Source organism: Microcaecilia unicolor, chromosome 10, assembly GCF_901765095.1.
Source record: "Microcaecilia unicolor chromosome 10, aMicUni1.1, whole genome shotgun sequence".
NCBI lineage: Eukaryota > Metazoa > Chordata > Amphibia > Gymnophiona > Siphonopidae > Microcaecilia > Microcaecilia unicolor.
This window is the reverse complement of record NC_044040.1, coordinates 37,011,267-37,036,198: the sequence shown is the minus strand read 5'-3', so window position 1 is coordinate 37,036,198 and position 24,932 is coordinate 37,011,267. Positions and strand designations below refer to the sequence as shown.

Below are 24,932 nucleotides of genomic sequence, written 5' to 3'. Positions count from 1 at the left end.
CATGACGTTTTGACGCGAGGGCGGTGCAGACACTCCAGGGCACACCGGATATCTCGGGCGCCTCAACTTCCGTGGAGGCTTCAGAACGTTGGGGTTGCCTTTTATATATATAGATATGCAGTCATGAGCACGTCTGTGCGGTAACTGTAGTAGATGTGCTGGGCACATCCCTGACAGCTAGTGCATGGCCTTTGCACTAGTGCAGTTTAGTTTTTGCCGTTAAAGTGCAGTAATTAAAAAAAAAACTTGGCATACTTTAGTAAACAGACCTCATTATCTCCTGCCAGATGTACCCAAATACACTGTAAGCTTTTTAGGACAGGGACTTAATGTACATGACCACTTATCACCGTTATATAGTACAGCAAACCATTATATAGTAGTGCAATAGAAATGATAATTTTGCTCACAGGCGGTGGAACAGGGTGGGCCAATATTTTATTCAACACACCATCAGCAACTACAGTGTGTGTGTGGTTAACACTGGACACTGGTTTATTGGGCCCCTTAAACCAGAAAGGTGTTCTGCTGCCTGATTCTGCTCAAGCCTTTTCTCAAGCTGAGTTGAGTTAAATCTTGGTACTGTAGCTCATTCCCTGAGCCCAGAGGACTTACAGTCTTGGACCCTATTTACTATACATTTTTTCATATAGACACAAAATGGGAAAAATCCTTTAGTAAATAGACCTCTAAGTTCATACCTGAGGCACTAGAGGATGAAGTGACTTACCCAGAATCACAAAGAGTATTACTGGGATTTAAATGCTTGTTCCTCACTGCTCCAACCACGTTTTTCCTCCTTACAAATTAAATACTACTACTAATACGTACTGTTAACTATATATTGTGTATTTCAGTCAAATTTATATATTTGGATATTTTATAACACCTTGTAATGCTCTTCCATGTGAAAAAGTTTAAAACAGGAATTTTAGAGACCATCTTCAAAGGGCATGCTGGTCATTTAGGGGTATTTCCATAAGGAGCCGCCTAACTGTAGACTGCAAGAAGGCGTGTAAATGACTATTTTAACCACTTATGTGCCTAACCGACCTCTTATATCATCCTAATGGAAAAGTCCACACCATGATTTGATGGCGCATGCTTTGCCCACTGGGTGTGCGAATGGGCAGAGTGCACAGGTATGCATGTAAATGAGAGAATATTACAATTTATGCATATTCTAGAACACAGTTAGGTGAGGGCAGTTACACCAAGGTGTAAGCACTTGCATTTTAAATGTAAATGCAATTTCTGCCACTTGCACTATTATTCTATAAAGAAAAGTAGGCACTTGCTTTTCTTTAGGCGAAAAATAAGTTCCATAAACAGTGCCTTTGATAGATACTAAGAGGAGTAGCCTAATGGTTACAGCAGTGAGCTAAGAACCGAAGGAGCCCAATTCAAATTCTACTATGGCCCCTTGTAATCTTGGGCAAGTCACTTAATCCTCCATTGCCTCGGGTACTGTACCTAATTGTATACCGCTATGGGAGCTTTCGGACTTGCAAGTGGTATGTAACAAATAATAATAATAAAAAAAATACAAATTCCCTCTTAGTAACAGATGAAGCACTCATTTTGGGAGGTGACCCAGTTCAGACCTCGGAAACCCTTTCCATGATCCAGACTAATATTTTTGGCCACCTAGTTATGTAAACATTTTGGGGCTCTAAAACTCACTAGAGCAATTTCAGAGATTCAGAAATAAAAATAAAGGTCAGCAAACAAGTTGAAGGAGCTACTTTATATTGCATTCACTCAGTACAACTGTGACTAGCTTAAGAGAGTTGTGTTCCCTTAATCAGGTCAGTGAAGACCTGAATAGGGGAATATAGATCTCAAAAGCTAGTCAAGTATTTAGTGAATTCGTCCAATAAAAAGATATCACTTACAGATTGGCCCTTATTTCTATACATTCAAATGGACAAATATGGCAATCACAATACCTTGCTCTTACACTTATGCAAACACACTGGGCAATAGAATGCTGTTGGTTCACAAAAGCATCAACATTAAGATAAGCAATGTAAAGCATAAGGAAAACTGCTTTGGTTGGCTGTACAACTCCATGTCATATCTATTACAGCCAATAAGGGACATCACCAGCAACAGTAGCCATCATTTATGTTTACATAATGCAAGTGAGATATGTTACTCTATGATGTGCCTAACCACACTATTATGCTTATTTTAAGCCTGGGTACATCACTGGCCCAGTTTAAAAACCCCATGGCAGAAAATTAACTTTTATAGTAATTATTTAAGATCTTAAGCGCCAAGGACAGAAGTTAAACAAAAACACACAGGGAATGGCTGAATTTCATAATTTTTCTTTAAAAGAAGCTGAGGGGAGCAACATTACAGCACCAGTACTATCTAGATGTCTCAATATAGCAACTTGCCAGCTTCTTGCCTCAAATGCTTTTTTTTCCTTCTCTTAATCCGAGGTCTTCTTTCTTCCTCATTTTAATATACTATGGGGCTCATTTTCAAAGCACTTAGTCTTACAAAGTTCCATAGGTTACTATGTAACTTTGTAAGTCTAAGTGCTTTGAAAATACACCTCTTTGTTTCCCATACTTTTTGGAATAGAAGGCGTGTAACTTTCACTAAAGCTGCATAATCTCCTTTGAGATTACTCCTTTTTTTTTTTTAATTTACTCTTCAGTTGCCTATATTAGATCCATCATTACTGCAATGTCTGAGCGGAACTCTCAATAGTTTCCTTTATGTATTTAGGCCCATTACAGTGGATGTGAAAATAGTACCTCTTCAGATATTAAAAGCAAATTAGAGATAAAACGGAAAAGTCTTATGAATTTTACTGCTAAGTATATTTTTTAAAAATAGTTGTATTAGTACAGTTGCTGTACTATGTATTTTCACTTAATCCTAACATCGACCACATCGTAGGTAATTGTATAACACAGGGTGCCTAGACCATCAAGGTACACAGGTGTATTTATTTTATCTATTGTATAAAGGCAACATATCTTCTATGTGCCTTTATAAAATTACTCCACCAGAAAGCAGGTGCAGCCATTTTCGCTGGCGTTGGCCTCTGTTTCGCCACTGCTGCTTCAGAACCTCCGGTCTAATATTACTCCGTTCAGAATGCCCTTCATGTGTCCGTCGGCATTCTGAACGGAGTAATATTAGACCGGAGGTTCTGAAGCAGCAGTGGCGAAACGGAGGCCAATGTTGACCACGGTCCTAATAGTGGAGGAGCCCTTGAGAAGAGTTGTAGAGAAGCTAAGTACCTTCTCGTTATTTAGTACCTTCTTTATCTTTCTAAAACATCTAAGTTTTTGATTGAGTTGTGAGTTTATACACATATTTTTAGATGCTTTGAAGCTAAGAGTCCCAGGAGGTTTTTTCCGATAATGAAGAAGCCGTAGCCCTTTACCCGTTTTTACTAGCGGAAAAGGAGCTTCTTGAGGTTTTTCCTCCTGACACACTAGTGCAGTAGCTTACTTTATTTTGAGTTTCCAAGTGCTTATATGTATTGGATTTTCCTTATTGGAAACTGGTCCCTGATTTACAGTATAGTTTATGTCTAAAATATATTACTATATGTAACATGCTTCTCACAATAAAATTTCTTTACCTACTAAGGCAGGGTGGGCAACCATGGATCTCAAGGGCCACAACTCAGTTGGTTTTTCATGATTTCTACAATGAATATGCATAATATCTATTTGCATACAATGGAAGATGTACATGCAAATCAATCTCATGCATATTCATTGTGGAAAACTTGAAAACCCGACTGGGTTGTGGCCCTCAAGGACTGTGGTTGCTGACCCTTGCACTAAAGGATTCTATTTAATCCACTTGAAAAGTCTATAATAAATAAGGCTGTTTACTATACTATAAAATACTCAATTATTCTTATGTTCTTCGTGGGAGATATTAGAGTAAGCTATAGAATATACCTTTGAATAGCCGATAGCTGTTTACCTCAGAAGTCAGGCTAATGGTGATGGTGTGAGTAATATCTGTTACTGTGATCTACAGCTCCACTTTTAATCTGGTTATTCATGGATTATGTCAAGGATTGTTAAATTTTCAGCAATTTTCCTCAACTTATTTATTTTTGCAATCCCTAATCACACCACAGAAAACCAGAACCAACTGGTAACATTGGGAAACGGGAGGAGTTTTAGATCATGATCACAGATTTCAAAATAAAATGAGAAAAATTATAGGAAATTTAGCAAATTCAAATACAATCGAGTTCTAAGAACTGAAGTACGGGTAGACTTTTAGAGAGCAGTGAGTAAGACTCCATCTATGCTAGATTTTAAAACAGCAACTTTACAGAGATGCTCTCAAGAAATCACTGAAGCCTTTGCTCAAAGTAAGCTCACAAGGAAGAGCACAGCCAAACTTAAAATATAGAGCACATGGCCTCCACTAGTATCTCCCTCTGCAACTATAAGCAATAGAGAGCAAAAGATGCAGCAAAGGTGATGATGTATGGAGAATTAACAACTTCATTCTCCTGCCCTTACTGTACAACGAGCACCAGAAAGCATCTCATTTTCATACTTTTCATTTCAGTTTTTAGGTGTCAGCATTCGTACTTTCTTTTGGACTTTTCTCTTTAAATACTACTCTGAAAAAAGGGCAAACCTTGTGGCACAGAAATACAGGTGAAAACCACACCCATAAGGTCAATATTCAGAAATTATACAAAAATCAGTGCTATCATCTCAGTGAACCATCTTTAAAATGCTATCACAATAACACAAAGCATGCAAAAGACATCCTTTTTCTTAACAACAATTTCTTACTCTGTGTTGATTACAAAAATAGGAAACCTTTTATGATGCAAGTACAAATTTAAATTTTATCCTTTTTCTTTCAGGCTCAATTAGGCTACAGAAGAACAATGGCTGACTGAAGCAATATTTATTATTTAAATCTACTAGTTTCTAGCAAGGAACGCTTTCTGAAATGATGTTATTTGAAGCTAGTGAGGAGAGCCAGGATTGAAGCAAGAGTTGGTGTGCTCAACATTTCTATGGTTTCTACGACATATAGTATAAACCTTGCTGGATCTTCACTTTGGTATGGAAAGCAATAGTACCGTGTGAAAAACATTTTGTTGCTCAACTTTTTTCTGTTTTGAAAATACTTCACTTGGTTTTTATCTAAATAGTTGACACACTTCACAGATATGCAAACATGTTATCAATTGCAGCATACATCATTTAATGGTTTCACTACTACAGAGAATATAACTAGCCCCTAAGAACACTCTTTGATATGTAGATTGTCATCAGCAGTGCACGTTTCTTCCTAAACAAACTCGTTCAAAATGCCAAAGGTAGCAAAACCATTTGGACTTCATGCAGGTTTAGCCAGTCAACTGTTAAGAGTTGAACCTACTGATCTTTCTTCTCGTGGGTTTTCTCGATATGGTTCTGCAAATGTAAAAACAAACTCTTAAACAGAACTTTGAGAAGTCTATGGCACACAACAATCCCTTCCAGCACTTAGCTCATTTAGAAACAATTTCTTAGAGAATTTCACATGTGTTTATAGAATAACCATACATATATAATACAGGAGCCTGCAATAAACTAAACTGTGGTAAGTTAAGGCATGGTTAGTACAAAGCCTGTGTGGTAGATGCAGGGGCATGACCACCATTTGCCTGCATTTACCACACATGGGGGGGGGGGGGGGGTAGAGTTGGGTATGTGTGCAGTGGGAGTACAAGGGAGGGATAGACCTCGGCCTCTGTATGCCAAGATGGTAGGGGGCAAAGTGAAAGAGCTAGGTGCCTGTGTGGTGCAGGAGTTGGAAGGAGGAAGAAAGATATAGCTGTCTGATCCTGCAGTGGTGGTGGTGGGGGTGCAGCAGGAGAGAGCCAGTTGTCTATGCTCAGGTGCAGGAGCTGGGGAGGTACAGTGGGGGAAATAAGTATTTGATCCCTTGCTGATTTTGTAAGTTTGCCCACTGACAAAGACATGAGCAGCCCATAATTGAAGGGTAGGTTATTGGTAACAGTGAGAGATAGCACATCACAAATTAAATCCGGAAAATCACATTGTGGAAAGTATATGAATTTATTTGCATTCTGCAGAGGGAAATAAGTATTTGATCCCCCACCAACCAGTAAGAGATCTGGCCCCTACAGACCAGGTAGATGCTCCAAATCAACTCGTTACCTGCATGACAGACAGCTGTCGGCAATGGTCACCTGTATGAAAGACACCTGTCCACAGACTCAGTGAATCAGTCAGACTCTAACCTCTACAAAATGGCCAAGAGCAAGGAGCTGTCTAAGGATGTCAGGGACAAGATCATACACCTGCACAAGGCTGGAATGGGCTACAAAACCATCAGTAAGACGCTGGGCGAGAAGGAGACAACTGTTGGTGCCATAGTAAGAAAATGGAAGAAGTACAAAATGACTGTCAATCGACAAAGATCTGGGGCTCCACGCAAAATCTCACCTCGTGGGGTATCCTTGATCATGAGGAAGGTTAGAAATCAGCCTACAACTACAAGGGGGGAACTTGTCAATGATCTCAAGGCAGCTGGGACCACTGTCACCACGAAAACCATTGGTAACACATTACGACATAACGGATTGCAATCCTGCAGTGCCCGCAAGGTCCCCCTGCTCCGGAAGGCACATGTGACGGCCCGTCTGAAGTTTGCCAGTGAACACCTGGATGATGCCGAGAGTGATTGGGAGAAGGTGCTGTGGTCAGATGAGACAAAAATTGAGCTCTTTGGCATGAGCTCAACTCGCCGTGTTTGGAGGAAGAGAAATGCTGCCTATGACCCAAAGAACACCGTCCCCACTGTCAAGCATGGAGGTGGAAATGTTATGTTTTGGGGGTGTTTCTCTGCTAAGGGCACAGGACTACTTCACCGCATCAATGGGAGAATGGATGGGGCCATGTACCGTACAATTCTGAGTGACAACCTCCTTCCCTCCGCCAGGGCCTTAAAATGGGTCGTGGCTGGGTCTTCCAGCACGACAATGACCCAAAACATACAGCCAAGGCAACAAAGGAGTGGCTCAGGAAGAAGCACATTAGGGTCATGGAGTGGCCTAGCCAGTCACCAGACCTTAATCCCATTGAAAACTTATGGAGGGAGCTGAAGATGCGAGTTGCCAAGCGACAGCCCAGAACTCTTAATGATTTAGAGATGATCTGCAAAGAGGAGTGGACCAAAATTCCTCCTGACGTGTGCAAACCTCATCATCAACTACAGAAGACGTCTGACCGCTGTGCTTGCCAACAAGGGTTTTGCCACCAAGTATTAGGTCTTGTTTGCCAGAGGGATTAAATACTTATTTCCCTCTGCAGAATGCAAATAAATTCATATACTTTCCACAATGTGATTTTCCGGATTTAATTTGTGATGTGCTATCTCTCACTGTTACCAATAACCTACCCTTCAATTATGGGCTGCTCATGTCTTTGTCAGTGGGCAAACTTACAAAATCAGCAAGGGATCAAATACTTATTTCCCCCACTGTATGTTCAGGTGAAGGAGAGAGAAAGCTTGAGAGACATATGAAGGGATTAAGTCATGTGGGATGGCTGTTGGGAGTAGGGCTGTACCGAATACTCGTATTTGATTTGGCCCCTGAATAGTGCTTTGAATATATTACTTGTATTTGGCCAAATAGCGATTTAAATTCAAATATGAATAATCTGGGGCTCTACTGTGCTAAATTCTACTGAAATAAACACTTGATCTTTGATTTCATGTTGTTTCTTTTATTATTTCTTTTTAGAACATAAGCGTTGCCATACTGAGACAGACCGAAGGTTCATCAAAGCCCAGTATCCTGTTTCCAACAGTGGCCAATCCAGGTCACAAGTATCTTGCAAGATCCCAGAAAAGAAAAACAGATTTTATGCTGCTTATCCTAGAAATAAGCAGTGGATTTCCCAAGTCCATCTTAATAATGTGCTTTTTCCATATTCTCTGGCAACAAATTTCAGAGTTTAATTATATGTTGAATAAAGAAATATTTTCCATGGTTTGTTTTACATTTACTACTTAGTAGCTTAATTGAATGCTCCCTAGTCCTAGTATTTTTGGAAAGAGTAAACAAGCAATTCACACCTACTCGTTCCATTCCACTCAGTATTTTATAGACTTCTATCATTCCACTCAGTATTTTATAGACTTCTATCATATCTCCCCATAGCTGTCATTTCTCCAACCTGAAGAGACCTAGCTGTTTTAACCTTTCCTTATTGGGAAGTTGACCCATCCCCTTTACCATTTTTGTTGCCCTTCTCGGATACCTTTTCTAATTCTACTATATCTTTTTTGAGATGCGGTGACCAGAATTGCACACAGTATTTGAGGTGCAGTTGCTTCCTCTCAATGCCTGTGGCCTGACCAGTAGGGAAGTGAAATCAGAGGTCTAACACTTTCAACTTCCTCCTGCCACAACCTCGTCTCTGTACAGGAGAAAGCGGAACCAGCAACAAAAGGAGCTAAGATGCATCAGTTTCCTGTCTTCGTATCTGCCAGTTGGACCTGAGGAAAAGTGTAGAATGATAACAAGGTGGTGGTGGTGGTAGGGGAGGGGGGGTTGAAGGTGTTGCAAGAGGGAATTGGAAAGTAACAAATAATGCAGAGGAAAGTGAGAACAGAATGTGAGAGGGGATTGGAAGATTGTCATCTGAAGGAGGAGGATAGAGGTTGAGAGATTTGAAAGATGAGAGAGATAAGATGTAGGATGAGATGTAAGGGGGTGGAAGGTGAGGAGATAAGTGAAAGGTGTGAGGAAGAAGGATGACTGGGGGCAAATAGTATTTGAAAAAGCAAGAAAAGAAATAGCTTTTCAAGGAAAGAACATGGGAGCCAGATAGCTGAAGATAGTTAGAATAGCTAGTAAGAGAAAAGCTAAGTGTTTCATGACAACAGACCTTTGAGGAGCCCCTCTATCTAATCTTCTCCATTGAGAATACTGACCATTTAACCCTACTCTTTGTTTTCTATCTTTTAACCAGTTTTTAATCCACAATAGGACATTACCTGCTATCCCATGACTTTCTAATTTCCTCGGGAGTCTTTCATGAACTACTTTGCCAAATGCCTTTTGAAAATCCAGATGCACAATATCAACCAGCTCACCTTTATTCACCTCTTCAAAGAAATGTACATTGATGAGGCAAGATTTCCCTTAACTAAATTCATGTTGGCTTTGTCTCATTAATCCACGCTTATGTATATATTCTGTAATTTTATTCTTTATAATAGTCACAACCATTTTGCCTGGCACCGACATTATGCTCACTGGTCTATAATTTCCTTGCCTTATCAGCGTTTTGCATTTGACTTGCCATTCCTTATGCTGTTTCCCATTATTTTCAGTCAGATCCTTCTTCCATTTTCTTAAGTATTTTCTTTTAGCTCTAATAACTTCCTTCACTCACTTTTTAACCATGCCGGCTGTCGTTTGGCCTTCCTTCCTCAATACATGGAATATATCTGATCTGGTCTTCTACGATGGTATTTTTGAACAGCATCCACGCCTGATGTAAATTTTTGACCTTTGCAGCTGCTGGGGGCAGGCAGACAATGGAGAGAGGCTAAGGCTGCATCTTCTTGGGGTACAGGTGGGTGGGTACACTCCTTGTCTACCCCTAGTAGATAGAGCTTTAGCCTCTCTCTCATTGCTTCAGTAACTGCAGCCTAAAGCCTCTCTATTGCCAGACAGGCTGTGGGTGGGTGGAAAGAGCAGTGCCATCTTATCCATCCTTCCCTGCTTTTGTAATATATAACTCGCTTACATCAGCAGGGCTGGCTCCTAGATCCTAAGAAAATTTGTAGAGGCCTGGTCTAGTGATATATAAATTCAGATAAAAACAATCCATTTTAGCGCAAGCATTCAGGGTCTCACTGATCACGTGCCCTACTGGGAATTACAATATAAAAATCAATCTCCAACTCTATTACTCTCGCAAACGTGCTTTTATGATCAACATTAGTTCTTCATTAGCCTGTCCTGTGTGGGCACCTGGAAGCATCCTTGGGCCACATGTTGTGGACATGCCCACAGATCCAATCTTTTTGGCAGTGAATACTGTTTTTTGTCTCACAAATTGGTCTTTACTGATACTGGCACAGCCCACTCTTCTATTGGGTGGCCCCTCAAAGGTGGGGTGCTACCAGATTTCTTTGATGGATGACTTTGATGGCGTCCTTGACTCTCAGCAAGCCCTCCTACAGAGCAGTTATGGTGAGTAGCCATGATACATGTGTTGACAACGGAATGGAGCCATAAACAGGACTTGGACTTGCCAGCAGGGCGCCAATTTCAAGTTACTTGGAAGCCCGTCTGGACTACTCTGACTCCTGCTGCTAAGAGCAGGATTTTATTTATTTATTAGGATTTATTTACCGCCTTTTGAAAGAATTCACTCAAGGCGGTGTGCAGTAAGAATAAATCAAAAATAAGCAATAGACAAATACAGCAGTAAAAATATTCAAACAACAATACAAAGTATGGCATATTATACTACTTACAATGTCAACACAATACGTAATAGAACATTTTAATAGACAGAGTAGTGTATAAGCAAAGATAGAACATATAGAGAGGTAAGAGGAGTTAAAAAATAAGGTGACTAATTTAAAGAAAGTTGCACATGAGATTTTGAACTATTGATCATGGTCCTCTCACTTCTTGCACTTCTCTTAGAGAAGATTTATACCAGTTTGCCCCCGGGGGGGGGGGGGGGGGGGGGAGGGAATGGGAATGGGCAGGATTGTGTAGTTGGGATTCTTTACTCAAAAGTTAAGTGTGTTATTTTGTTCTGTCGTGGTTCTTTATCTGGTCTGTTGTAAGTGGTATGTGATTTTCATGGTTACGCACTTAACAAAAAAGATTTAAATTAGGGCTGTACATCAATAAAAAATTGCAATTGTACGGCCAACCGTGATTAAAAATTTTAATCGACCAATTAATCGCATAAAGCGCCCCCCTCACATTTTCTCCTGTACAGTGCAAAATATAGATAGCAGATGTAAATTATTAGAAACTAGTAAAAAAGGCCCGTTTCTGACACAAATGAAACGGGCGCTAGCAAGGTTTTCTTCGGAGTGTGTATGTTTGGGAGAGTGTATGTGAGAGTGACTGTTTGAGAGTCAGAGTGAAAGTGTGAGTGTGTGGGAGAGAGAGTGAGTCTGGGTGTGAGTGTGTTTGTGAGAGAGTGTGTGTGTGAGAATGAGAGTGTGTGCAAGTGTGTATGTGAGACACAGTGTGAGAGAGAGTGTGTGTGTGTGGGCAAGAGAGAGAGTGTGTGTGAGACACAGATTCTCTGTGAGAGTGAGCGTATGAGACCAAGCGAGTGTGTGAGTGAATGTGTGGCACATAGAGAGTGAATGTGATACAGTGTGAGACAGAGTGTGTGAGAGTGAGAGTCAGAAAGACATTGTATATGAGAGAGAGAGTGTGAGCCGTGCCCTCCCAATCCATGGCCATCTGTCCCCTGCCCCCTCCATTCATCCTTTTCCAGCAATTTCCCTCTCTCCCTGAGCCCTGCCCTCCCAATCAATGCCCATCCATGCTCCTCTGTCCCCTGCCCCCTCCATTCATCCCTTTCCAGCAATTCCCCTCTCTCCCTGAGCCCTGCCCTCCCAATCCATGGCCATCCATGTTACTCTGTCACCTGCCCCCTACATTCATCCCTATCCAGCATTTCCCCTCTCTGCCTGAGGCCTGCCCTGCAATCCATATCCATCCATGCCCATCTGTCCCCTCCATTCATCCCTATCCAGCAATTCCCCTCTCCCTGAGTCCTGCCCTTCCAATCCATGCCCATCCATGCTCCTCTGTCACCTGGCCCCTCCATTCATCCCTATCCAGCAATTCCCCTCTCTCCCTAAGGCCTGCCCTGCAATCCATATCCATCCATGCCCATCTGTCCCCTCTATTCATCCCTATCCAGCAATTTCCCTCTCTTCCTGAGTCCTGCCCTCCCAATCCATGCCCATCCATGCTCCTCTGTCCCCTGCCCCCTCCATTCATCCCTTTCCAGCAATTCCCCTCTCTCCCTGAGCCCTGCCCTTCCAATCCATGCCCATCCATGCTCCTCTGTCCCCTGCCGCCTCCATTCATCCTTTTCCAGCAAGTCCCCTCTCTCCCTTCCATGCCCCCCCCTCGCATCCATGCTCCTCTCTCTCCCATGTCCCAGCCTGGCCCGCCCTCTTCTCCCCCCCCCTTCGCATCCATGCCCCCCCTCCTTCGCATCCATGCATCCCTTTTTGTTTTTTTTCTTCTTTTTAAATTTACCTCCGTGGCGGTTCCGGCAGCAAAGCGTCAGGGAAGGAGGCGGCGCTCCCGATGTCTAGCTTTCCCTTCGCTGTGTTCCGCCTTCTTTTGACGTCATCCTTGACGTCAGAAGAAGGCAGAACACAGCGAAGGGAAGGCTAGACGTCGGGAGCGTCGCCTCCTTCCCTGACGCTTCGCTTCCGGATTTGTTTGGTTTTTTTTTTTCTGCCCTCGACGTCATGACGTTTGACGCGAGGGCGGGGCAGAGACGGCTGGCTGGCTTGAAGGCTTCACACCACGAATCCACGAACCCTTCAGCCTGGGAGTGACGTCAGATGGCTTCATGGCTTCAGAACGTTGTGCTCAGAACGTTGAGGGTGCGTTTTATTATATTAGATGTCATATTTCAATTACTAAACTAAAAATACGTTGTTGTCTAGTGATTTTATCTTTCCAATCATCTTGCTCCATGTCTCTGGTTCTGCTTCCCTGTGCTCTGAACTTTGCTTCCAGTGCCTCCTATCTATATACAATTTCTTTTTTCTCCCCTTTCTCATCCTGCCCTATATTCATCTTACACATTCAACTTTCATCCATTTCTTTCCTCCTTTTCAAATCTGTCTAGTTTCCATCTCTTCCCTTCCCCTCCATTCATGGGCACCATCTCCTCCCTTCTCTCTTCCCTTTCCTTTGCTTCCCTTCCCTGGGTACCATCTCCCCTCCCTCTCCATGGGCAATGTCTCTTCCTGTCTTTCTTCTCTTCCCCTTCATGGGCACAGTCTCTTCACCCCTTCCCCTCCATGGGCACTGTCTCTTCTCTCCCCTTCCCTTCCACGGGCACCATCACTTCCTCTCCCTTTCCTCTCCATGGGCACTGTCTCTTCCCTCCACTTCACTCCATGGGCACCATTCTCTTCCCTTCCAGTTCATGATCACCATCACCTTTGTTTTTTCCATCACCTATTTCCAACATCTGTACTTCTCAAACATCTCTCTCTCTTTCTCCCAGCAAATCTTCATGTACTCCTGAACCCTCCCCCCCCCCCATGGTCCCTATTCTCTCTCTCCCTCCCCCTCTTTCTCCCAAATCTTTTGCTCCTGAAACCCCCCCTAAATGGTCTGCATTCTCTCTCTCCTTATACCTGTTCTTCTAGGCCGATTTTGCTTTCAGTACTGAAGACATACTGCTTCTTTGTGCCACCCAAAGCCTCTGTAGCGTCCTGCCTCCTCTAAAAGAACGTCTTGCTTCTGGGCAGGATGCTACAGAGAGAAGCTTTGGGTGGCTGAAAGAAGCAGCACAGCGCTGAAGGCAAATTTGTAGGGCCCAGAGCAGCAGGAATAAGGAGAGAAAGAAATCACAGTCCACCTCTTCCGAGCCCCAGTGCTGCTGCTTAGAGCCTCTCCAGCCTTACCTCGGACCCGAAGTGCCGCGCACTAATATCTCTGTAGTTACTTCCCCACACCATTTGGGAGCATAGCAGCAGGGCTGACATGAACCAGGACCCAGTAGTCAGTCTTTGCAGCCCAGGGAGTATGCTGTTAATGTGTGTTAATTTTTTTTAATTATATTTTATTAAAGTTACAAAAGAAAACAAAAGCATATGCACAGCTTAAAATACCTTAAAAGTGACCAACCTTTTTGATAACCCCCCCCCCCCCCCCCAAATCTACATCTCTATCGTGCACTAAAATGTTAAACGCACATTAAACATTTAACGTATTAATGCTTTAAATGTGCAGCCCTTATTTAAATATTTAAAAAACAGCCCATTATTGTGGTTAGGAAGACATATATTTACCTGCAGTTTCTCATGTTCTTTTGTAAGCCGATCATATTCTGTTATGAGACCTCCGGATTGCTTTTTAATGGCAGCCAGTTCATCCCGTGACCTGAAAAGAGCTACAAAGGCATTTAGCTATATCAAACCCTCTGTTAATGAGATTCAGATTAGACTTTTACACAATAATCCTTTCAATAAGATTATCAATGAACATTTTATTTTCTTCATATGCCTGTGACTTAACTGATGTATTTTCCTAGTCCATAACAAACTTAAAGCCTTTTCTAATTCCTCTTCCACTGAAAATAAGTTTCAGAAGATATATAATAAAGATTTGGAGTTCAGATCTCTAAGTACCAATCTGAAATGATGTTTCAGTCCATCTTTGACTAACCAGTGGACAGGGTCATGAGGAACTCCCCTTGCAGAACTGTCCTATGCATAAGCAGGAATATATATTTTTTTCACATTACCCTGTTCTGATCAGGAGTCCTTTTTCCACTGCTACTGCCCCTTCTAGACATGTTAGCTATGGGTACACATGACCCATGCACCAAATTCACTTACCAGTGTCCCAAATCTTGGGCTCAGTGTCCCTTACAACCTCATATTCTCAGTCCAGCATGCCTTCCACTCCCTACCTCAGAGATGCCTACAGAGAGAAGATGAAGATAGGCCTCTACTGCTGCTGCTTTCAAGGGAAGTCTTGACCTCTTCTCTCATTTTGGTCCCTGAACCCTGGTCTTCTATCAGCAGGAAGAATCAGCAGGCAGCATTCATTATCTGCTGACTTCCTTTAAAATTGGAACTGCATGGAGTCAGCAGCTTCTATGAGCCCCAGGGGGAGGGGAGGGGAATTCCCGCTGTAGTTCTGATTTTAGAATAAAGCTAGCAGGTGGCACAATAAGTAAAGAGCGCTGCTTGCTTGAGTCCTCTTGCCAGCTGGAGGTTGGGAGGAAAAGGGAATGTGGTAAGACCAGAGGCATTGTGAGAGGCAAAGAAAAAGTAATAACACCAGCAAGGGTAGGAAGGATGAGGCCCCACAATGGGCTCATCTCCCCCGCCCCCCAAAAAAAAAAACAGTCAGCTTGTGGCAGTCAGCAGTTTTAAAAGCTGTTGACCACCATGGGCCAAATCTAAACCAGATATTCAATGCCGGGGGCCATATCTTGGCATAGGCATTGAATATCCAAGTTAGCCATCAACTCTGAAATTATGTGGGCACTGGCCGATATTCAGCGCCAGCACCCGCATAGCTAAGTGGGCAAAGGTGGGACTGTTTTCTGTGTGGTCCAATGTGCCCAGTTAGCCAAGTGGGCACTTGTACTGAATATGGTCAGTGCCCATATAACTGCCAGTTTCTCTCCAGCTCTGCCCATGGACTGTCCCAGCACTAACCACATAGTGCCGCGGCAGTCAGAGGGGATATTAACCTCATAGCACCACTGAAGTGCCGCTGAAAATCTGCACATGGCCAGTTGAGTGGGGTTTAAAAGGGCACTTAAACCCCATTAAATATCTACCCTATTAATTTCTCTTTGTCTCCCACCATAAGTTTGCATAAAAGAGAACACTAACAGCTGACAGCTCCCTCTTTGACTAGGACTTCACTGGTCTCTCCTCTAGGATGGGAGCCTTTTTTTTTTTTATTAGGCTCCATTCTTGCGGAATGCAATCCCATTGGAGTTACAGGAAGAGAGATCGTTATCTCATGTTACGCATCATCTGAAAGCCCATTTTTTCAGGGTTGAATTTGCTGTCACTTGATTGGGGGGGGGGGGGGGGGGGTTAGTTGGGCTGCTGCTGAGTTGTGGTTGGGCTTTTATTGAAGATTTTAAGTTGTTCTATGCGTGCATGGTTTGTGATCGAGTGTGCTTTCCTATCATGATTGTAGTTCTTTCTGTTATTTGTTTTAAAATTGTGCATTGGTGCGTTCTTGTACAGCGCCAAGAATAAAGCCCATTGAAGCTCTCTGGGTTTGTAGGCATATAAGTAGTAACCAGGAAGTAGACTCTTTACATGTGAAAATATGGACTGTTCATGCGCTAAGGACTTATGTAGTGGATATTCTCTGATACTCTTAAAAATATTTTTATTTCTAAAGCTCTCAAGTCATTTTTGTGGCTGCATGGAGGGATGCAAACAGCAATGCAATGGTTACATGGTAGCACCCCCCAAAAATGGTGGGAGTGATGAAAGACAAAAGATCTAATGGAAGAGGATCTTAATAATTTTGTTTATATGCTACATGAGAGTATTTTCCCAGTTTTGCTGTTTCAATTTCTTAACATAAAATGTATCAGACATGCATTTTATATCTTTCTATCTATATAATAGCTGTCTCTTTTCTGTTTTTGCTCCTACTGAATTTTAATAACCTTTGGAACTCAACTCCAAATTACTTGGTAAGAGTGTAATTTGATCTAACAGTATCCACTGTGGTGTTTCATGAGAAACAGCACACTGCCCATGTTGTCACTACACACAAAGATATCTCTGATCAGATGAAAAAGATATCTAATGATCAACAAACCAACTCCTCAATGCACTGTTGCAATGTTTTGCAGAAAATAAGTTCCCATGTTTCAAATATCTTCTATATCTCAGCAGAAAAAACTAAAAACTCTTAAAAAGCCCTTTAAATGCATTTTTACAAAAATCTTCAAAATACATCTTTATATATTGTGCACCATTACAAATATATACATAGCAAATAGAAATATTCGCCAAGAATCACTTCAATCCTATTTTGTATTATTTTCAGTCTTTAAACTGTTCCCTTATAAATCCTCTGGGATGCCAAACACATAATATGAACTCATAATGATTGGCTCTGAATGGTCACTATTGACTATATTGGCTCTAAATGGTCACTATTGACTATATTCATGACATGACACCAGAGTCTTTCTCTCATACACACACAGCATCAATCAATCAGATCACATTCCACTGCATAAGGTTATCTGTGACTTACTACCAATATGGCCGGCCCTCTGGTTCTGGCCTGATGTTAGGTTCACCCAAGAAAAAGATCTAGGTGTTATTAGGGACAATATGCTGAAATCTTTCACCCAGTGTGTGGCGACAGTCAAAAAGGTAAATAGAATGCTAGGAATTATTAGGAAAGGGATAGAAAATAAGACAAAGAATACTATAATGCCTCTGTATCGCTCCATGGTGCAACCTCATCTTGAGTACTACGTGCAATTCTGATCGTCATATCTCAAAAAAAGATATAGGGGAATTAGGAAAGGTTCACAGAAGGGTCGGCCAAAATGATTAAGGGGATTTAACTCCTCTCATATGAGGAAAGGTTTAAGAGGTTGGGGCTCTTCAGCTTGAAAAAGAGCCAGCTGAGGGGGGATATGATAGAGATCTATAAAATCCTGAGTAGTATAGAATGGGTGAACGTGAATCCAATTGTTTATTCTTTCAAAAAGTAATAAGACTAGGGGACAATCAATGGAGTTACATGGGAATACTTTTAAAACGAACAGGAGGAATTATTTTTTTCACTCAACAATTAGTTAAACTCTGGAACTCGTTACCAGAGAATGTGGTAAGAGCAGTTAGCATATTTAGGTTTTAAAAAAGTTTAGACAAGTTCCTGGAGGAAAAGCCCATAGTCTGCTGTTGAATAGATATGGGAAAAGCCACTGCTGTCCCTGGGATTGGTACCATGGAATCTTGCTACTATTTGGGATTCTGCCAGGTACTTGTGACCTGGATTGATATCTGTTAGGAGTAGGATACTGGGCTGGATTGACCATCAGTCTCTGCTCCAGTATGGCTATTCTTATGTTCTTATGCTTAAAGGATTTCAAAATCCCATATTTAGGAGCCAGAATGCAATGTTTTTCAAGGTTTCAGATTATCATATAGAAAGAGCTATTATGCAGCTATAGAGTTGGGCTTGACAGATTTCTGGTCTTCCTGAAGACACACTGTCAAAAATTTTCAACAGTTATAAGAGGTAACTCAAGGGCTGATGTAGAAAGCCATGTGGTCAGCGGCTCTAATGTGAAGATCCTGCACAAAAATAACACCGGGATGCAGACTGATCCCAGGATACACCATGCAGGGTCAGGCACCACCATTTTTCAAGAAGGTAATGCAGAGGCAGAAGCGAGTAGGCATCGCTCCTGTCTCTTTCAAGGTATGGGGGTCTGGCTGTATTTGGTATGCCAAGCTCCGTCTCAGGTCATATTCAAATGTAGGCTAAAAGCCCAACTTTTTGAGACTGCTTTTTCACCTCTTCGTTACCCATATCTGTTTTAATCATTCCCTTAATAGGTAAGTCCCTAATCCCTTATTTGTCCTGTTTATATGTCTTGAATGGATTGTAAGCTCTGTTGAGCAGGGACTCTCATACATGTTTAGTATACAGCATTGCGTACATCTAGTAGCACTAAAGAAATGATAAGTAGTAGTAGAGGAGTTGGGAGGGGGGCTGAATCTAGACACCAGGAAAGTTTTTTATGTCTGGAGAAAGGGTGAGGGAGGAGTGCTGTGGCTAGACACTAGGACATTTTTTTTTTTATATCGGAGGGAGGGTGGTATCAGGTTGGGTCGGGGGGGGGGGGGGGGGCCTAGAGACTAGGAATGTGCTACGAGACAGGAAAAGGCTTGTTGGTGGGTATCTCATTGCGTGATGTCCTTTGGAGAGGGTATGGCTAGGAATACTCCTTGGAAGGACCTTAATGACCTTGAGGTGTGCAGAAGGAGATTCCTTTAAGGGCCCTGAAGATCAGATACAGAGTTTTAAATTTAGCTCTGCACTGTACTGGTAGCTAGTGAAGTTTTTGCAAAAATGGTGTGACGTGGTCACATTGCTTACAACCTTCTATTAGTCTTGTAGTATTCTGAATCAATTGGAGCTGGTGCAACCCCTTTGTAGTCATACCAGTGTAGAGTGTATTATAGTAATCCAGTCTTGGTGTTATCATGGCATAAAGAACCATAAGGGATTGTATAAGAAATTGGGATCCAATGTTCCATTTGAAAGAGAGGAGTAATAAGATAATTTTTTTCCACAGATGCAGTAACTTAATTGCTGTGTTCTGTACAAACTGTAATCTATTGATTTGAGATTGATGGTGACCAAGCAGGAGGGAACTGCAGTAATCAAGCTTAGAGATGACAAGAGCCAGGATTAAGGTGCAAAAGGATGACTGCTCAAGAAGGTGTCACAAAGATCTGATCGGCCTTAGAGTGAAAAAGCAAGAAGTTGTGATGAAGGAAATATGATCATGAAAGGAGAGCTCCCTATCAAGGATGACCCCTTGGAGCTTAACTGTTGTTTTGTATGGAAGAGGAACTCCCTTGATGGTCAGGGTAGGCAAAACTGAAGAAGTTTGGTGGAGAGAAAAGACAAGGACTTCTGATTTAGTGATATTCAGCTTCAGTTCATTTTGCTGAAGCCAACTAGTCATTTTGCCTAGCTTAGAGTACAAAGAAGTAAAGGCATCTGGTGAGTGGGTGTCAAGAGGGAGGAGAAGTTGGACATCATCTGCATAGATAAAGAAAGTGTCACCTAGGGACTGGAATAAGAGTTAAAGGGGTAAGAAAAGTGTTGAAGATTATAAATCTTAAATTGGAACCCTAGATCAGGGGTAGGCAACTCAGGTCCATGAGAGCCGCAGGCAGGTCAGGTTTTCAGGATATCCACAATGAATATGCATGAGATAGGTTTGCATACCATGGAGGCATTGCTTGCAAATTTATCTCCTGAATATTCATTGTGGATATCCTGAAAACCTGACCTGCCTGCGGCTCTCGAAGACCGGAGTTGCCTACCCCTGCCCTAGATGGCAAAGGCTGTGAGGAAGAGGATAACAAACAACCTCCTACTCAGACTCTAAGAAAGTAAGTCCTGCTCCTTGGATAGAGACAAGCTCATTCCTCAATATATGGGAAAAGCAGCCTGTCTTCATTTGCAATTTCCCAAGGATTCAATCCAAAGAAGAATTAGAACTCCATGTTTCCAGCCACTTGCTGATGCTACTGAATTGAAAATATCTGCAATGGCCTGACATGTAAACTTTTCAGCTTGAAAAAACAGGAAACTATACTAAAAGGTTGAAATTTTGATGCGGAGAATGGATAGTCCAATCGCCCAGAGACTAAACTGACAGAACTCTGTGTGCAAAATTCCCAATCAGGAAGGGCACATTAGCAAATGTACTAAATTACAGCTAAAAGCAAAAGCCAACATTTGAAGAAACACATAGACGACTTGCTGAAAAGCTTATTGCCTGGGACCTGCGACACTAGCGTACATCCACTATAAAAAAAACCACATCAGAGTCAGGGCAGAGAGAAATTATATCCTTCACTAAGGATTTCTGAAAGCATTAACACTAACCACTAGGACAGAACATTTTCTACTAGACAAAATTATTTCATAACAACCACTATGTTCAGACACCCACCTGAGGTTTCTTATTTATTTAAAATATTTTGAGTCCACATATCAACATATCTATGCAGATTACAATACAGCATCCACAGTTAACATAAAAATATATAAAACAGTTTTTCACAACATATCAAAAATAAAACATATTAAAAACATAATCATAACATCCACTTCTAACATTGTATCTTCTTATTTACTAAAGATTTTCCTACATTCTCAATCACCAAATCACACTGTATTTTTAATCCTGCAACCATAGGGACATACGTCATACAGTCTCATCAAACTGGGCCATTAGTGTGCAAATGCTTGCTGAAATAAAAAAGGTTTTCAATTGTTTACTAAAAATTGCAATACTTGCCACAGTGCGTAATTCACTTGCCAATGTATTCCACAGAAGCAACCTGGCAACAGCAAACATATGTTCTTGTAAAATTGAGGATTTCATTAATTTCACACTAGACTGGAAAAATAGAGTGCGGGCTTGCCTGCAGAGCTGGCTAGCACACCTTCCTTGAGAGGTCCCTTCCCTGAGTGGGTACCTAGATTGATTAAATTGCTAAAAAAATCCATATTAACAGCTACCTATCCACACCAGCATGGAACATGTGGGGCCCATAAAAACATAACAGCAGCCATACTGGGTCAGACCAATGGTCCATCTAGCCCAGTACAGTGGCCAATCCAAGTCACAAGTACCTGGCAGAAACCCAAATAGTAGCAACATTCCATGCTACAGCGGCTTCTCCCATGTCCATCTCAATAACAGACTATGGACTTTTCCTCCAGGAACTTGTCCAAACCTTTTTTAAAACCCAGATACACTAACCACTGTTACCACATGTTTTTTGACAATTTTGAATAGTTTTGTGTCATCTGCAAATTTAATCACCTCAATCATTGTTCTGATTTCAAGATCAATTTATAAACAATGTTAAATAGCAACGGTCCCAATACAGATCCCTGTGGCACTCCACTATTCACACTCCTCCATTGAGAAAAATTGCCATTTAACCCTACCCTCTGTTTTCTGTCGAAAAACAAATTCCTAATCCACAGAAGGACATCAGTTTTTAAATTTTCTCAGGAGAAAAATATTCAGCCAGCAGTGATCAGCATTATGCTGACCACCGACAGCGTAATACCTGAAAATTCAATACCGGGCCATAAAATAGCTGGTTGTGTAATTCTCGGCACTTAACCAGCATAAAGAACCCCATAAAGATAGGACTGCGTTTTATGCAGTTCTATATATATGCAGTACAAAAAGAGAGGGTAAAACAGCATACAACTAAAGTATACAAACAAAAAAAGCAACACTGGGCCTTCAAGACTAGGACAACAAGAGTACTTTATTAACAGGTGACCCGACACGGGCCGTGTTTCAGCGTCCAATGACGCCTGCCTCAGGGGTCAGAATTTGATTCTGCAATGTATAAATTATGTAGGTCAAATGCCTCAACACATTAAAGTGTTATTGTTCAAGATATTCGCTGCAATGCGAAAAAACGGGCTCTGGCAGAAGCCTCCTCCTGTACACTGGACGCCGAAACACGGCCCGTGTCGGGTCACCTTAATAAAGTACTCCTGTTGTCCTAGTCTTGAAGGCCCAGTGTTGCTTTTTTTGTTTGTGTTCTATATATATGGCCATCTTAGCCAGTTAAGTGCCAAATTTCAGCACTTAACCGGCTACATGATGACCCCCCACAATGCCTTCCCCCAAATAAACAATTTTGGTTTGGGTGCTAACCAGGCATTTTCGGTGGCACTATTCAGTTAGGCGCCAATAAAAATGCCCAGTTAGCCCCAAGCAGATGATTTAAACGGCCATAAGCCTTTCCTGGCTGTTTAAATCATTTTGAATATCGGGCCCATGATGTTTAGATTTGAAGGCAGGCAGCTTCCAGGAGTAGTAATTGTATGTCCCAGTGCGCAACCCCCTCCTACTCCCCAAGGGTCACCATGAAAAAAGCGAACGCTCTCCTCCAGGAGACACAAAGTAGAGAAAAAGCAATGCTTCTATGTAGAAAGTGCAGAGGTAAGAATCTCATACCACCATCCATTAATTCATACTTCTCTCAGTAATTCACAAGGTGAGCTGTATTCAAGCAAAGTCTGAATATGAAGGAATGGTGGTTTAAGTGACCTGCCCAAGTTTCAGGGAGCGGTAGTGGGAACTGAACCCTGGCTTCCCTGGATCACAGCCCCCTGCTTAACAATTATGCTACTCCTTTGACAAGGAAGGCAGCCTTAAAAGAAATACAGCACCTTTACTTGGTGCCCCTTCTGGATAAAGTAAACCTGGAAGAGGTGGGAAACCTCCACCACTTCTGTGTTTCTCAAAGCGATTATTAATAAAGGAACAAGCCCCTGTTCCCAGGAATTCCATAAACTTAAGGCAGTGCCAAAAAAAACAAACATATTAAACGAACTCTCTCAGTGGGCTAGTGGCTAGCGACCTGGAGATAAATCACAATGGCCGCTTAGCACAAAGGGCTGTTTTCCTGTGTTCCAACCTGTGAACCACAAGTGGATATAGGTGGCTCTAAAGAGAATCCCTTTTGTACAAAATTAGGGTTCTGTCTTCCAATACACATGACACGTACTTAGGGTCTACCAGAACAATAAGCCACAGTAACCACACTTAACATGACAAACTGGGAACTCCGTCTGAGTATCCAGAGTTTACCTCTGGTACACAGGCTGTCACAAAAATCAATATCACTGCTGTGGCCTTATCAGCTCCAAAGAAATTGGTTGTGCCACCAAGGTTTGTGCTCTGAAGACCAAGTTCCCTCGGGACTAAACAGCCTGTTGCTTTGGCCCAAGTGCCTCTTTGGAGATACTCTCTCTAGCACTCAACTTGCAGCTTTGAACTGTGGTTTCTCTTGAATAGCCAGTTCAGTCTGGTGTTTCACAACAGTGCTCTGAAGAGATTTACTCATCTCATACAAAGATTCAAGGCTGAAGAACCCAAGTTCCCCCAGGACTATTTAAACCAAGAGCTTAATCTTCCAACAAGAGTGACAAAACCTCTCTCACCTGGAATATAAATATTGGTGATTTCACTTGAAAGACGGGTGTGAGAGGTGGAATGGGAAGGCAGGGAGGAAGGAAGAAAGGAGGTAACTCAGGCTCCTCAGAGTTATCCCATCAGCTCTAACTTAAAATGCCAGTTATCCACTAGGAGACGAGTAATAAATTGAATAACTATTATAATACCCTGAAGTCTTATATATTTATGTTAATGTTTATTAAAATTTGAAATACTGCTTAGCCCGTCAGTCTCACAGTGGTATACAATAAAACTGAATTCTTATAAAAGAAAAGAGGAAAGGAATGCCACTGATTAATAGGAACATTCCAACAGACTCAAGCAGAAGAAAAAATATTCACTATTTTGCGACACAAAAATTGAAAAACTTCTCCTTTGAAAGCTGAAATGGGGATACTCTACTGTTTTATAATCCTGCATTTTTATCAGTATATCAGTCATGGATCAGTGAGTTGGCAGTCTATTTTTGATGACTCTCTCTTTCAGGGCAGTTTGGACTGTACAGAGAAGTACATATCATTAAACCTGCAGTATCAACAAAATTGTATTTTAGATCATTAAGTTGTCCAGTAAAGGATATTAATATTCTCTCTCTCTCTTTTTTTTTTTTTTTACTTCATGCCTGAAGAGATACTAAATATTTATAAAACTTCTTTCTTATAACCATCCCAGAATCATACATGTAAATAAACTGGAGGATGGCTATACTGATCCTTACTGGCATCCCACGCAGGCCTCACACTGATGCACAATTTAAAACAAGAATGGTCTTTAAAAAGGGGTGTGGTCATAATATAGGATGCACAATTTTTATTCCAAAACAAACATAAATACGTAAGTCATAAAGGAGCTTATTCACTAGGGTACGCTAAGGTTTTGCACCTAATGCGTCACTGTGCTGTTAGCATGCGTTAAAAGACACACTGAACACAGCTCATTAAACATGCCCCAAACTGAAGAAGGACCAAAAAAGAAAGGACACCTAAAAAAAACATGAGGGAAAGAGAAAGCAACAGTCCTAAAAAAGAGACAGAATAATTAACAGAATAATTAAAAAATCTTAGATGGTTTTAAAAAAATGAATTATGCCCAGAGTTACCACTATCAGACTTTAAACACGACATAACCACTGCCCTACACTATTACTCTCACCATAATACCATCACCTGAGCAACTACATAAAGCCGACACCTACACAAGACCACAATGTATTCTTTTACTACACATATACGCACTTATTTGCAAACCACGTGTTAACAAATACGCAAGCACACAATGCATTCTTCTACCATGTATGTACGCACTTGATTGCAAAATCATGTGCATATCTAGTCCGGAAATGGCAATAGCCATAACGGCAAATGTAAGCCACATTGAGCCTGCAAATAGGTGGGAAAATGTGGG

General features: G+C 41.6%; 1 protein-coding gene across 1 annotated transcript in view; it reads right to left on the bottom strand.

The window, feature by feature from the left end:
• Positions 1–244: 244 nt before the first annotated feature.
• LOC115479044 (B-cell receptor-associated protein 29-like) overlaps positions 245–24,932 on the bottom strand; it is a gene marked incomplete at its 5' end in the record, with an annotated part of 95,787 nt that continues 71,099 nt past the window's right edge. The window contains 2 exons of the mRNA XM_030216758.1: positions 245–5,432; positions 14,071–14,171. Of these exons, the coding sequence (XP_030072618.1) occupies positions 5,394–5,432; positions 14,071–14,171 (140 nt within the window). The remainder of the gene's footprint in view (positions 5,433–14,070; positions 14,172–24,932) is intronic.